Genomic DNA, 11,399 nt, shown 5'->3' with positions numbered 1-11,399 from the left:
AAGGGGGGAGTTGTTTCCCCCTCTCTATGCTCAACAGTGAGAAAAAGAGTGGTGCGATACATTATTTATAAGTGAATAATGTGTTTGTCATGACAGATGACATTTCCCTGGATTGAAAACTTAAACAGAAGCCTTTAAAGCTGCGCCAGGCAGTGATTTGACCTGCAGGAACTGAACGTTTGCATGGCTGTTTATGTATTTTCCTGTGATTTCTGACATGTTTCTAATAGAAATTTGCCTAAAGGTGCGATTTATTTGTCATTCAGTTTTGCTTATCAAATTGATTTGTTTGTTGATTAAAACATCCGAGCAAACTGAAAAACTTTTACTTGATTTATTTTGTATTTCCCTCATTTTGTGTACGAATAAATAATCAAATGTTGAGTTTTTTGTGTTTATTTACTTAATAAATATGTTTGATATACATAAAATCAGTTTATTTATAGGTTTATTTTGATGCTTTAATGTAATAAATTATCGTTATTTTACTATTTTATTAGCTGCATTAGCATTAGCAAAACTACTCTTGAGAAATAATAGCAGTAAGCATCTTAAATTTTGACAGACTTCTATGTTTAAACTCTAAATAATATTAGTTCCATCTAAAATCTAAATAAATATATATTAAGATTAAACAATGACACATTCCTGATGCTTCCTACACCTTATGAGATTTTCAATTATTTACTTAAAATGTGTAAAGTTCACAAAAAGAGTTTCTAATAAAAATTGTTAATTAAAGCAAAACAAATGACATTTTGATGTGATAAAAAATAAATCATTAGGATTATTTAAACTAAAAAGTTCCTAAATTGGAAAATAACATTGAAAAAAATAGTGTAATTTGTTATTGAGTATGCTTGTTTTAGAAGAGCCTAAAACAACAAATGTGCTTTAACTAAATTCACTGTGATCTTTGAGCGCCCTCTGCCGGCTGCATTTGTCAGTACTTCACTTATTTGTCGCTAGGGGGCAGTATTTACCTGAAAATGCACCACAGGAAAAAGGAAACTGCTGGAATTGCCTTAAATTGATATTTTTTACTCATATTTTGGTTGTTTCCAAGTTTTAAAATATTGATTTGAAAATGAGAAAATAAAGAAAACTATGTTTTGGTGTGAAATAATTTAATAAAATATTGTAAAAACACAGATAAGTAAGAAAAAAATCAATTTAGACAGGACTTTAAACACAAATTCACTAATATAGAGGGCAAAATACATAGCTACGACAATACATATTGTTCTTTTTTTCTAAATAAAACATGATTACTAAAGTACTAAAGCATCTATACACTTAAACTACAATTTAAGGGTGTAAACAAACATCCCCCTTATAGCAAAAAGTAGTGCGCTTGAAGTTTATACTTGAGTATTACTGAGTATTAGTATAGATGTATCAAGTATACATTGTACATGTAAGAGTGCTAACTGAATACTTGACTGGGACATTTTACGCTTACAGTATATATAGACAGTGTGTAAAAAACAAACAAAAAAAAAAACTTCTTCACTTGCAGCATAGATTAAGTATACTTGTAGTGTAGTCAAATACGACTACATTTTCTAATTTCTAAAGTACCAAAGCCTCTGTACACTTACACAAAAGTGCTTTAGGTATAAATAAATGTATGTTGCCAAACAAAAATATAACATTTTGTTTATAATTGTTTACATGGAGATCATAGATTGCATATCATGCATCTTTTTCATTTTTTCCCTTATAAGTTCTTGTCAGTTTTTTTTCTTGTACAAACAAGTTTAAGACAGTTACAAGTCAAATAAAAATAATAAATTATTTCAAAATTAGGCATATTTGATGATACAAATGATCCAAAATGTGAGACAATTTCTCTTTTTAGTTAAATTTATAAATAAAAAACTAAGTTGTTATTGTTTGATTCAACGTAATATACACATTTTTAAGAATATTTTATTTTTATGTCATTTATTTTACATTTTTTGCAGCTGCGTCGCAGATTGATGACGTCACGTAGTTAGCTAGCAGCAGGTGCTGGGGCAGCTAAAATGTCTGTAGCTTCAGCTCCTTTTCATCCCCGTTCTTCTCAAACGTAAACGTTTGCAGCGGTCAGCTTCAGCTCAGGATGTCTTGGGTGAAATCTGCGTCCCTTAATAGTGAAGATGTTTTCGACGAAAACGCGGACGAGCTCAAATTACAGAGCAAAGAGTGGACGTCCAACATGAAGAAACGCGTCAAGGTGAAGAAGTTAGCGTCCGAATACCAAAAAGTGCTCCATAATATGCTCTGGTTTGTTTATTTTTGTTGACTTCTTGTCTCCCGGACAGGACGGCTACGTGGATGGAGTTGATGCCGGGCAGGAAGCCTCTCTTCAGGCCGGGTTTAACTTGGGTTTTAAGGAGGGAGCAGCCCAGACTGTAGCTGTGGGTCGACTCCGAGGAATTCTGGGGTAAAATTCACCGTAAAAGTCATCAAAACTATCGAATATGCTCTCAAATAAGAGTGGTGTCAAATCTAAGTAATAAAAGAGTAGAAGTGACCCAAATTTCCACCAGAGTAAAAGTGAAAATTAATTAAGAAGTATTGAGTAAAAGTAACCAAAAAGTAGCAGATTTATAGTATAAAACCTACAATCTGACCCAAAACAAGTGTAAATATTGGTATTTAAGGCTTTAATTTCAAATACCAAAGCAAAAAATTTGTTTTTATTATATTTTATTTGAAACAAAACTGTTGCAGATTTGAAACGTTAAATATTTATTGGCTTAAATTGGAATAACTATTTTTAAAATCCAAACTGTAATATCATGTTTGCCCTATTTTGAGTTAATATTTGTTTATTTTTTTAATTAAAGCTGCTTTACCAACATAAAAAAATGTTTTTGTCTCTGAAGTGCTGAAGTTTTATTGCAAGCTCTGATGCGTTCAAGGTTTGTGTTGTCGTGGGACATTTTCCTCCTAATGATTACTTTTCATGGAATAAATATGCCTATTATTCATAGCATACTTAAAATAAATATTACAAATGTTACAAATAAAATTAATTATTGGTTTTAATTCAAGTAAAAAGTATGGTTAGCAATTGTATTTATTATTATTATTTAGTGAGATTTAAATGAGTAAATATGACATTTGGTAAAGCAGTTGTAATCTATTTACTGATCTTTTAAGGGGGAATTATGAAGATCTAACTTTTCATGTATAACTTTTTTTAAATAGTTATACATGAATATAAAATTAATTTTCTAACTGGTTGTAAACAAAGCAGAGAAGCTTTGACCTTCACTGTCTAATCAAGGTCATCTGATCTTCTAAAAGTTTCATCACCTCTCTATTGTTCCTCCCTGACAAACATCCTTTTTGTGCAGAAACATCTGGACTTCCTTTGTTGCGACGGTTTTTGGATTGAGCTTTTCTGTCCTCTCTAGTCTTTTCTGAGCATCCCCGTTCCCTCTGTGTCTCCTCCCACAGGGCTGTGTGGTGCTGGTGTCAGATCCAGCATCCGGAAAAACCCGTTCCCACCTCCGTGACCGACCTCCTGCAGCGGGTTACAGAACATGAAAGCCAGATCATGGAGGACATCAGGAGGGCTTTGGAAAACCCCCCTCCGAGCGTGAGTGACATTTCGGAGAGCATGGACGCTCTGGAGGTGGAGCAGGAGGATCCCTGCCACTGCAAAGATGGAGGGAATGGACCGTGCTGCTCCAAGAGAGATGAAAATATGGATGTGGACAATCCTATTAAAGACCAAACGATCTGTTCTGGGTCCATCAGCTGTTCCTCCAGCTCAGGTGAAAGTCTGAACCTGCTGCTGCAGCACTGTGTGGATCTAGTGTCAGAGCTGGGACTGCCGCAGGAGCTGATTGATCACATAAACGAGCTGAGGAGCATCAATCAACCACATTAGTAAAAATAAAAATCTGTTATTTAAGTTTTCCAGACAGAAGGTTTTGCTGCAACATTTCTCTTTCTTAAACATGTAATTTTTATGGTTTGTAAATACTGATTTTGATAATAAATATCTGTTTGGATCCAAAGCAGAAGATGTGTAAAATCAAAGTTTGATTGAGACTTTTATTTTCCTAAAAAATGAAGATATGTTAAGTTCAATATTACGTAAATTTAACTTTTATTTAGTTTTGTATAGATATAAACACATTTCTTATTTGGAAAAAATATGCAATGTATTTTATGGCAATTGAAATATTTATGCAGCTTCAAGAATAGATTTTTTACAATTTTAACATAATGTTTTTTTCTATTGTACCATGTGATTATAAAATAAACCCACAAAAAGTGTATTTTGATTCTTTTAAATTCTAATGTTTACACCTTTCTGTTAGCTTTTATGTTGCTAAACTACAATTTAACTTTTTGCAAATATGCACATTATATTAAACTTAATGTAAACAAAAAGTCAAATGTTTGCATGTGGTTGAGCATTTGACAGGTACATATAAAAAACGTTTTTTAGAAATTCATATTTAAAAAAATATGGTTATTGCCTTTAATGTAATTCTAAAATATAAATGTAATTAATAAATCGAGCAGGTTTAAAGAAAATATGGTTAATGAACGATTGTTCTCTGTAGTTTTGATTTTTAACGCAAAAAAGTTTGTTGAATTTATTTGGCAGCTCTTTAACGAGGCGCACCTGAACGTGGCACAAGTTCAGCGCGTCGCACATCAGTATGACGTCACCGTCGGACCGATCCGTGACCTGCTGCTCCTGCTAAGCTAAAGGGTCCGTGTGAACAGATGTTCCGCGGGAAGCGCGTGAAAATTTCGCGTTTTGTGCGCTGCTGTGCTCCTAGAGTCAACGTTAAGGTGTTGCGGGAACGCACCGCATGTGGCGGCATCGAGTCTCCCGCGCGGCAGTCGCTCCGGAGAAACGCGTGTTTGTGCGTTAAGTTTGCTGCAGCTAGCTGGCAGGCTAAAGAGGCTAACCTGCTCCACAAAAGTGAAACGAGAAGAGGAGCGTCGCGGTTTCAAGTTTTGGGAGTTTAACTTTAAATTAAATAAAGGTATGTTATTTTTTTTATTATTTATAGTTTAGTGTATTTGAGTGTTACCCTTAAACTCAACAATACTACCTTAAATTTTCATTCATAACCTGGTGTAGCCTGTTTTGTTATTTCATTTATTGGTGTTTTTACGATTCTGTTACATAACTAATTTTATTTACTGGAAAATAAACCAATATATTGAGATTAAAGCTTATAGACAACATTTTATTTAACCTGTTTAAAGTTCAATTTTAATCAAAACAAAGACTATATCAAACAAACTTCCTCTTAAAATAATGTTAGTAGTCTCTTTAGTTAAACAAGTTATTACAAAGTCATACACTACTTTAAAGAAATACAAATTTCAAAATTAAAGCTGTTTTTGTACAGTTGTACATAACACATTTAAACATTAATAGATTTATCTTTGACACATTTTAATTAATTTTAAAATATTCTCAGCTCTATAATCAAATCTTTACAACATTTAAGCCCCAAATCTTTTTTTAATTAAAATTGGTGCACCTTTTGATATTTATGTAAAACATTTTTGATTTTACAAGGCTTTGAATTATTTTAATTAATTTTAGATTTGTTGCTAAAGTTTTGTTCGTTTTTGAAAATATTCTGTTTACCCTTTTTTGGCAAAAATTGTCATTATGTAAACAAGTTGTGTAGTTGTAAAAAGTCGTGTGTGTCTAAAAATGTTTGGTATGTGTAAAAAAAAATGTATCCGTCTTCTAGAAAGTTCTGTACTTGTAATAAGACATTTGTGCACGTGTTAAACTGTTGCATAACTGTAAAAAAAACAAAATATTTGTCAATAAAATTGTTTTCTGTCACGCGTTGATCTGCAACGACAAAACCCAACATTTCAATTCTTTTGCTTCTCAGTAAATCATCCAATTGCTTTTATATATATCCATTTAAATGAGTTTAAATCATTAATAGTTTCAGGAAATCCTCATGGTATCTTTGCCATCGTATCTCCAACATGTGGAATGAAGAAATGTTTGTTTTCCTGGCATGAAAATCTAGATTTGATTAGCTGGTTAAAGCAGCTCACTGATTGGCCGATGGTAAAAAGGCTGCTGATTGGTTGATTTATTTACTGAGAAACAAAAGAAGTGTACTTGTAACTTGGGTTTTGTCACTGTAGATACGGAAGTAAATTATTTTTTCTACACATTTTTACAGACACACAAAATTCTTATTACAGGTACAAAACTTTTTTTTACAGACCGATCATTTTTTGAAAAAACCTTCTTACGGACGGACAATTCTTTAGCAATAAATCTAACTTCATAATGTTTGGACCCAAGTGAGATTTATACATTACAAATGTTTAAGTGACACTTAAAGTCAGATGTGGTCCATCATTGAATATTCATGTCTTCAAAACATCAAAATAGTCCATTTTCATCTCAGTTATTTTATTCATAGCAGTTTAATTTATCTGAGCTGCATTTCTTGAGGTTGTTTTTCATGTACTTCAGTAGTTAACCAGTTCACAAATATGGTAGTAAAAAATGGCAGCCATCAAAGGCTCAGTTTGGGTTGCTGTGTTTTTAAATGCTACAGCGGGCGTCAACTTTCTGTATTCTGTCTCTTTAGGTGAACTTTTTAGCGTCAAAATAGTGTTCAGGTCCGTGTTTAACGAGCAATAATTGACATTTAAGTCAGTCAAGTTTCAATTACTTTAAAGTATTAGTTACATTTGCAGCAAATGACCAAAAAGGTTCTAAAATTTGACAGTAGGGTCGGAGTGTTTTGATTGTCCACCTCATAAGAGAAAGTAAAAATATATAATCTGGACTAAAACATGCTTTAATTTTCATTGGAAATTAATTTTAAAATAAAATATTTGGAAATTTTTATTTTAAAATTGTGTATTTTATTACTAATTCCACCAATAGGTTGATATCTGTTTGGTAAAAATGCAAACTTAGAGAAATGCTGCGTTCATGTTCTGTTGGAAAAATGCCCATTCATTTCAGAAAATGTCAGAAAAACAACAAAATTTTCTGAAATCACATAAATGCAGATTAACTTTCTGCACCTAAACAACGATAAATTTTTATAGAGCTATATTGGTGCCAAAATTATTTGAAACCCAAATAAAATAAGTTGAAAAAAATATTAGTGTTTGGCCAAAAAAATGTAAAATGTCCAAAACTATAAGACGATAAAACTTCTTTTTACACCCGTCATGGGACAACTTCAGACTATGATAGTACAGACAATACAGCCATTTTCTGACTGTAGTTATCACAGTTCTAGGAGTCAGCGAACGCACCGGGACTGAAGTTACCACCGTCACCACCGTCATCGATTTTGATTGGTCCTTCGTGTTAGCCCCGCCCCAACACGCCACAACAGGGCAAAAATTTTGAAACTGAAATTTTCAGAATCAAAAATGAAAATAAAGAGCTTAAACTTAAAAAAAAAATTGAAATATTGAGTTTTGAAACCTAAAAAACAGATCATTTGAAGCTGAAATTAATTAAGTTTATTTTAGAACACAAAAAGTTTGGGACTTTTTCCAGTATTTTTTCAATTTGTTTTATTTGTGCTTCAAATAATATTGGCCCAAATATAGCTCCATAAATTTCTTAGCAGTGCACAAACTATGGGTAGACACAAAACTACATTAATAAGGATTACCAGTGTAATGTATTCCATTTTTACAGGCCAAATTAAATAATTATGTGGCCCCCGGGCCGTAGTTTGCTCCCCTGTAAGCTAACTTCAGCGTCCTCCTTTGCAGTGTATTTAATAGTAAACTCTATCAGATTAAAATATCGTTATTTGGGGTGCAGTAATTCAATTACTGGATTGATAAAATCGATTAATCAATTTGAATCGATCATAAAAGTAGAGATTGATCTAACACATAAAGCTGAAGTTTGCTAGCGTGATGCTAACGTATAATAGGATTTCCCATAGGACGGCTAATGCTAACACTCAGTCCCAGTAAGCATACATTGCTGACTAAATGAGCATCTTTATAAACTCACAGGAACTGATTTTCCAAACTCTTTTAAGGAAATATTTTTTAAAGTAAGCATTTATGGTCTAAAACACAGTTTTTTTTTCATACTTTCTTTTTTTTTGGAATAAGATTTAATGTTATAACTGATGGGAACACTTTGAAAATAGATCAAAAGATGATATTTGCTGTCCTCTGAGTCATTTTCCATCCTCTGCTTGTGCTTTAGCTTCTCAGTAACTGATGTGTTTTCTGCTTCCAGGTATCCACGTTGTTCTCGTTGGTAGACATGCGTGAACAGAGCGTGAACCTCATCACCATGGATCCCTGAACTCTCGGGGCTTTAGCGGCTCTGTCTGGTCGTTTTTGGTTCAGAGGCCGTCGTCCCACACAACCAGGGGGGAAGCAGCAAATGGGGAACATTTGCTGTCGTGCTGAAAGTCCCTGTGCCACGGCAGAGGAAAAAAGCGGTTTGCTGAGCGATGAGTCGAAGGTCGTGTGCAACAGTGTCAAGACAACTGGTGCTTGTGGTCCAGAAGGAGGTGATGAACGGAGGTGAGAGGGAAAAAACAAATCATGATCAAAAGAGAAATAAAAATAGTATTTTCTGCTGTCAGTTTAGAGCTAAAACATTCGTCTTTTGTGTTTGTTCCTCAGCCAATCTCCAGAAGAAGAGGCCTGCAAAGTGCCTGTGCATCAGTGTCCCGACAATGAAGACACAGAGCCCAACAACACTCAGGAAAACGGACCCTTTCAGAACAAAAGCATTCAGGAAGTGGCACCTTCTCCCAGCAAAATACCCGAAAACTCCACCCGAGCACAAGACGACGACACCAAGGACGCCCCCGATCGAGCTGAAACTCTACAGTGCACTTTAAACCCGCCGCAGAAAGACCCCCCCGCCGCGGACGCTGAGGTCATCGTAGCCTTAAACGCAGAACCAAAAAATGAGGAACCGACGTTCGCGCAGGAGAAAACCCCAAACGCCGACGCGGTCCGCTCCGAGATCCTTTCACTTCCTGAGAAAAGCACGCCCGAGCACACGGCGGCAAACGCCACTGAGGATGACGAAGGCTCCAAAGAGGTCATCGCCGCTGCAGCCAAGCCATCGGAGGAGTTAGCTCAGAGTGATGAGGGATCGGCCGTGCCAAGCTCTCAGCTCGCCGCTGCCGCTGACGGGGCGGCGCCCATCTCTGCAGCCACACCCGAGACAGCGGCAGAAACTTTGAGCTGGTAAGGCGGAATGGTAACATGTCAGCCCACTGGTTTCACTCGTGGTTACGCTCAGTCAACTAGAACTGACGGGTCACAGTAACAGAGTTAAAGGAAATGGAACGAATAAATCACAAAAAAAACCTTTGATGATAAATGATCTCTTCAAGAATCTAATCTAAAGCTGCTATTTAACTTCTAAAGTTTAAATAAGCCATGTTTAAATATTATTGTTTTATATTAAAGTAGTCAATGTTATTTATTACAATAAAAATAGACATTTTAGGATATTTTAAGAGTCCAAATCTGACACTTAAGTAACATATAAAAAAATAATAATAAACAGGTCCAGTTTTTCCCCAATTTTTTGTCTTCTTTTATTATTTAACACTTAAACAGAGCACTTATTTAAAAAAAATCGGGTAAAAAAGTGCAACCTTCAATTAAAACTATAGAATGAACTAGAAAAAATAGATAAATAGTCATTTGAGAAAGTTTGGTGACTGTAGTTTTGGTATTTTCAGAAATAATTATTTTTTTATTACATTATTTATTAATTACTCTTTAATTTTATTTAATAATTAGTATTTCCATCTTTAAATTGAATGTTTCTTATTACTGTTTTTCTTAATGTAATCTGTTTTGTAAGCGTCATTGAGTATATTTTAAAAGTGCTATATAAATAAAATGTATTATTATTATTATTATTTAGATCTCCATAAAAAATCCCCCCAAATTAAAAGAGACTATAACTCAAAGACATTGTTGTAGCATAAATAGTATAAAATATTCAGCTCATATCAGTATAACTGACCATTTAGTAGTTATGGTTGTTTTTTTAAGACATTATTAACTTATTTTTTTTAAATCATTTTTCCTTGAGCTTGCACTTTGTTGACGGTCCCTTGGCAGCCGTCTCTCTTTACATCTCATTAAACAGAATAAAAATAAATAAATAAAAAGCTTTTTTTTTTTTAAATCCCTCTGTAGGTCGTTTTTTTGCGTTAAACAAATCACTAGACACTTGCTGACTATTTTATATGTTTATTAAAAGAGTTATTGATGCAGTCTGAATCTGTGAATATTTTGTGAACTTTACTGATCAAGCTTATTCTAGTGTACTTTACGGCAATAAAATGTCATGATTTGTTCATGATATGCAGACTTCTAGTAGATTATACATCAGTAATAATATGTATAAAATATATAACTCTGATCATAATAATGAGAATAAAATAAATATCGCTGATCGGGATGCAACATCTGATTCTAATTCAGTCTAAAATTATGTAATCGGCCCCGATTTCCAATCAGATCTGGACAAAACTCCTCATTTCATAGACTTACTCAGACATACACGAATATTTTCACACTTTTCTCTCTTACTTAAACTCTCAACGTTCAAACTTTCATAGGAAAATGAGTCTAAAATAGAATGAAAACAAAATTTTTCTAGATTTTGGCTTTTATTTTGTCGACCGTCTTTCCGTTATTTCTCTGTAGCGCTCCTCCAGAGGACCCAAACATCAGCAGCTCTTCAGTGGGCGAGGAGGACGCTTCTGAGGACGTGGAAAGCCATAATGTCTCTCAGATCTGTTCTCTCGAGGAGGGAAAACAGGAGAAAGATGAGGACGAAGAGGAGGAGGAGGAGGATATTTCAGTGAAAGAGCCAGACGCCACGTCTCCTGCAGATTCCAAGGACAGGTCTGGAGACGGGACGCTTGTTTATGTGACCTGCTTGGGGTTGTCATAGTTTAATCTGACCACTAGGGGGCAGAGTTACCTCATAAATTCAGTTTTCTGTTCATTTTTGTCAGCTTAAGGTGTACAAGTGGATATATTGGGTCTTAAATGTATACTTTTGTGCTTTTTTGTATATAATATGAATGTTTTTATTGACAAAAACGTTTTCTACCTGCAGCTCAACGTCTGATCAGGATGCACAGCTAGATCCAGAGTGTTCCAGCTCTGCGTGCTTGGACCAAGAAGTTTCCTCAGAGGAACAGGATGCCGAGGAAGAAAAGCTCCCCAAAACGCAGGAAACGGACAAAGCAGAGAAGGATGAAGAAAAGGAGGATGAGGAGACGGATCGTCTTCAGGCTGAGGAGGCTGAGGACGAAGAGCAGCTGGAAGGGAGCTCCCATGGAGCGGCCGAAGCCGGACCTGCTTCAGGGACAGAAGCTGGTCTGGGAAGCAGGTATCATGTTTTCTTC

The 11,399-nt window shown here is 34.8% G+C and overlaps 2 protein-coding genes across 4 annotated transcripts in view; both read left to right on the top strand.

Annotated features, from left to right (window-relative positions):
- Positions 1 to 1,968: 1,968 nt before the first annotated feature.
- Positions 1,969 to 4,038, top strand: otulina (OTU deubiquitinase with linear linkage specificity a). Its single transcript, XM_024280129.2, has 3 exons — positions 1,969 to 2,218; positions 2,307 to 2,428; positions 3,451 to 4,038. Exons 1-3 carry the CDS (start codon positions 2,105 to 2,107, stop codon positions 3,884 to 3,886), a joined length of 672 nt encoding a protein of 223 aa, XP_024135897.1. The 5' UTR covers positions 1,969 to 2,104; the 3' UTR covers positions 3,887 to 4,038.
- A 619-nt stretch (positions 4,039 to 4,657) lies between these two features.
- The window catches only part of LOC112151468 (nucleolar protein dao-5), a 16,613-nt gene continuing 9,871 nt past the window's right edge, over positions 4,658 to 11,399 (top strand). Inside the window, exons 1-5 of one of the 3 annotated variants that reach the window (XM_036217421.1) lie at positions 4,658 to 5,003; positions 8,237 to 8,529; positions 8,632 to 9,207; positions 10,690 to 10,890; positions 11,108 to 11,383. In XM_036217421.1, coding sequence (XP_036073314.1) covers positions 8,387 to 8,529; positions 8,632 to 9,207; positions 10,690 to 10,890; positions 11,108 to 11,383 — 1,196 coding nt within the window. In that variant the 5' untranslated portion in view covers positions 4,658 to 5,003; positions 8,237 to 8,386. The remainder of the gene's footprint in view (positions 5,004 to 8,236; positions 8,530 to 8,631; positions 9,208 to 10,689; positions 10,891 to 11,107; positions 11,384 to 11,399) is intronic. The other 2 variants (XM_024280433.2, XM_024280432.2) reach the window with 2 other exon arrangements.

Source organism: Oryzias melastigma, linkage group LG20 (genome assembly GCF_002922805.2).
Source record: "Oryzias melastigma strain HK-1 linkage group LG20, ASM292280v2, whole genome shotgun sequence".
Classification (NCBI taxonomy): Eukaryota; Metazoa; Chordata; class Actinopteri; order Beloniformes; family Adrianichthyidae; genus Oryzias; species Oryzias melastigma.
This window is presented reverse-complemented; position numbering and strand designations above follow the sequence as displayed.

What these genes read in the sequence shown, in the direction of transcription:
- otulina (XM_024280129.2), top strand. Translation starts at nt 2,105, where the DNA reads ATGTCTTGGGTGAAATCTGCGTCCCTTAATAGTGAAGATGTTTTCGAC. An exon ending in ACATGAAGAAACGCGTCAAG is followed by an intron (nt 2,219 to 2,306) that starts GTGAAGAAGTTA and finishes TCTCCCGGACAG; the next exon opens with GACGGCTACGTGGATGGAGT. An exon ending in CGACTCCGAGGAATTCTGGG is followed by an intron (nt 2,429 to 3,450) that starts GTAAAATTCACC and finishes CTCCTCCCACAG; the next exon opens with GGCTGTGTGGTGCTGGTGTC.